This window comes from Apteryx rowi, unplaced genomic scaffold, assembly GCF_003343035.1.
Source record: "Apteryx rowi isolate R43461 unplaced genomic scaffold, aptRow1 scaffold_145, whole genome shotgun sequence".
NCBI classification, from domain to species: Eukaryota; Metazoa; Chordata; class Aves; order Apterygiformes; family Apterygidae; genus Apteryx; species Apteryx rowi.
Window position 1 is genome coordinate 1,283,477 of NW_020447697.1, and position 1,312 is coordinate 1,284,788.

Below are 1,312 nucleotides of genomic sequence, written 5' to 3' on the forward strand. Positions count from 1 at the left end.
CTTCCCTTCCTTTTTTTTTCTTTTCTTTTTTTTTTTTCCAGGGCATTTAACAGGAGAAAATTGATAGCGTTAACATTTGAGCTAACCTTGCAGCTCCTGGCTGTGTTTTATATGCCAGGAGAAGGGAAGGAGACGCTCAGTAAATACAAATCCGTGGGCATTCATATTATTTACATTCCTTGGAGACCTTCTCTATTTAAAATGATAAGATTATTCAATCAGGATGGCGAAATAAAGAGATCACTTAATTTTACCACAGGGAATTCTGTTCCACTTGGTTAGCTCAGACACGGTTCTCTGTCCTAACCAATTTCAGTCTGAAGGGGAAAGCGGCTGCTCGCACACGCAGATCCCCCCCGCGCAAGTCCGCGCGGCGCCGCGGCCGCTGCGCTCACCTTGAAGAAGCCCTTGCAGCCCTCGCAGGTGCGGACGCCGTAGTGCTGGCAGGCGGCGTTGTCCCCGCAGACGGCGCAGAGCCCCTCGTTGGACGGGGAGCCGCGCGAGGGCGGCGAGGGCACCTGGCTGTCGAGCAGCTGCGGAGCGTGGCCCAGCTGCAGCCCGGGGAAGGCCATGGAGGGCTGCTTGCGGATGGGGTTGGGCACGGCGAAAGCCTGCCCGTCCACGGCGTGGTGGGCCCCGGCCGGCTCGGGGTTCATGGGCACGTGCAGGGGCCCGTCGAAGCGCATCTGGCAGCTGGAGACGGGCGTGCCGGGGGGCGACTGCTTGAAGGAGAAGAGGGAGAGGCGCGACACGGGCGTTTTCCGCTGCTCGATCATGTGCGTGGTGGCCACGTAGTTGGGGTGGAAGTTGTGCAGGGAGCCGGGGTCGTCCCACATGGGGCCGTGCTGCACCTGGAAGCCGGGCGTGGAGGGGGTCGGGGGCGACGAGGGCTTGTAGTACACGGAGCCTGAGTGGGACATCATCTCCTCGGACTGGGGGGGGAGGTGGCTGTGCTGCTGGTAGCTGTGCATCTGAATGTCTTCCACCTTAATGGAGGACTGCTGTCCGGACAGGGGCATTTGGTACAAGCAAGGTGGCTTCACGTCGTAGCTTGTGTTGTAGTTGTCCATAAAGGTACTGAAGCTGGGGAGAGAAGTGGTGGCAGTGATTTCAGTGTTGGTGAGGTCCATGCTAAACTTGACAAACTCTGGAGTTAAGAAATCGGAGCTGTATTCTCCTGAAGAGTGGTAACTGTAGCTCTGGGAGGCCGGGCTGGCTCCTTGAGGCGAGGACCCATACTGAGCCTGAACACAGGGCATGGCTGGAAACGAAACAGCGTAAGGTAGACGCGGCCCGGGCCACCGCGCGCCGC

General features: G+C 58.5%; 1 protein-coding gene across 1 annotated transcript in view; it reads right to left on the reverse strand.

Annotated features, from left to right (window-relative positions):
• The window catches only part of NR4A2 (nuclear receptor subfamily 4 group A member 2), a 4,780-nt gene extending 3,521 nt beyond the window's left edge, over positions 1–1,259 (reverse strand). Inside the window, exons 1-2 of the mRNA XM_026058259.1 lie at positions 308–1,259; positions 188–192 (exon numbers count right to left, since the gene is read on the reverse strand). Of these exons, the coding sequence (XP_025914044.1) occupies positions 188–192; positions 308–1,259 (957 nt within the window). The remainder of the gene's footprint in view (positions 1–187; positions 193–307) is intronic.
• Between the last annotated feature and the right edge of the window lie 53 nt (positions 1,260–1,312).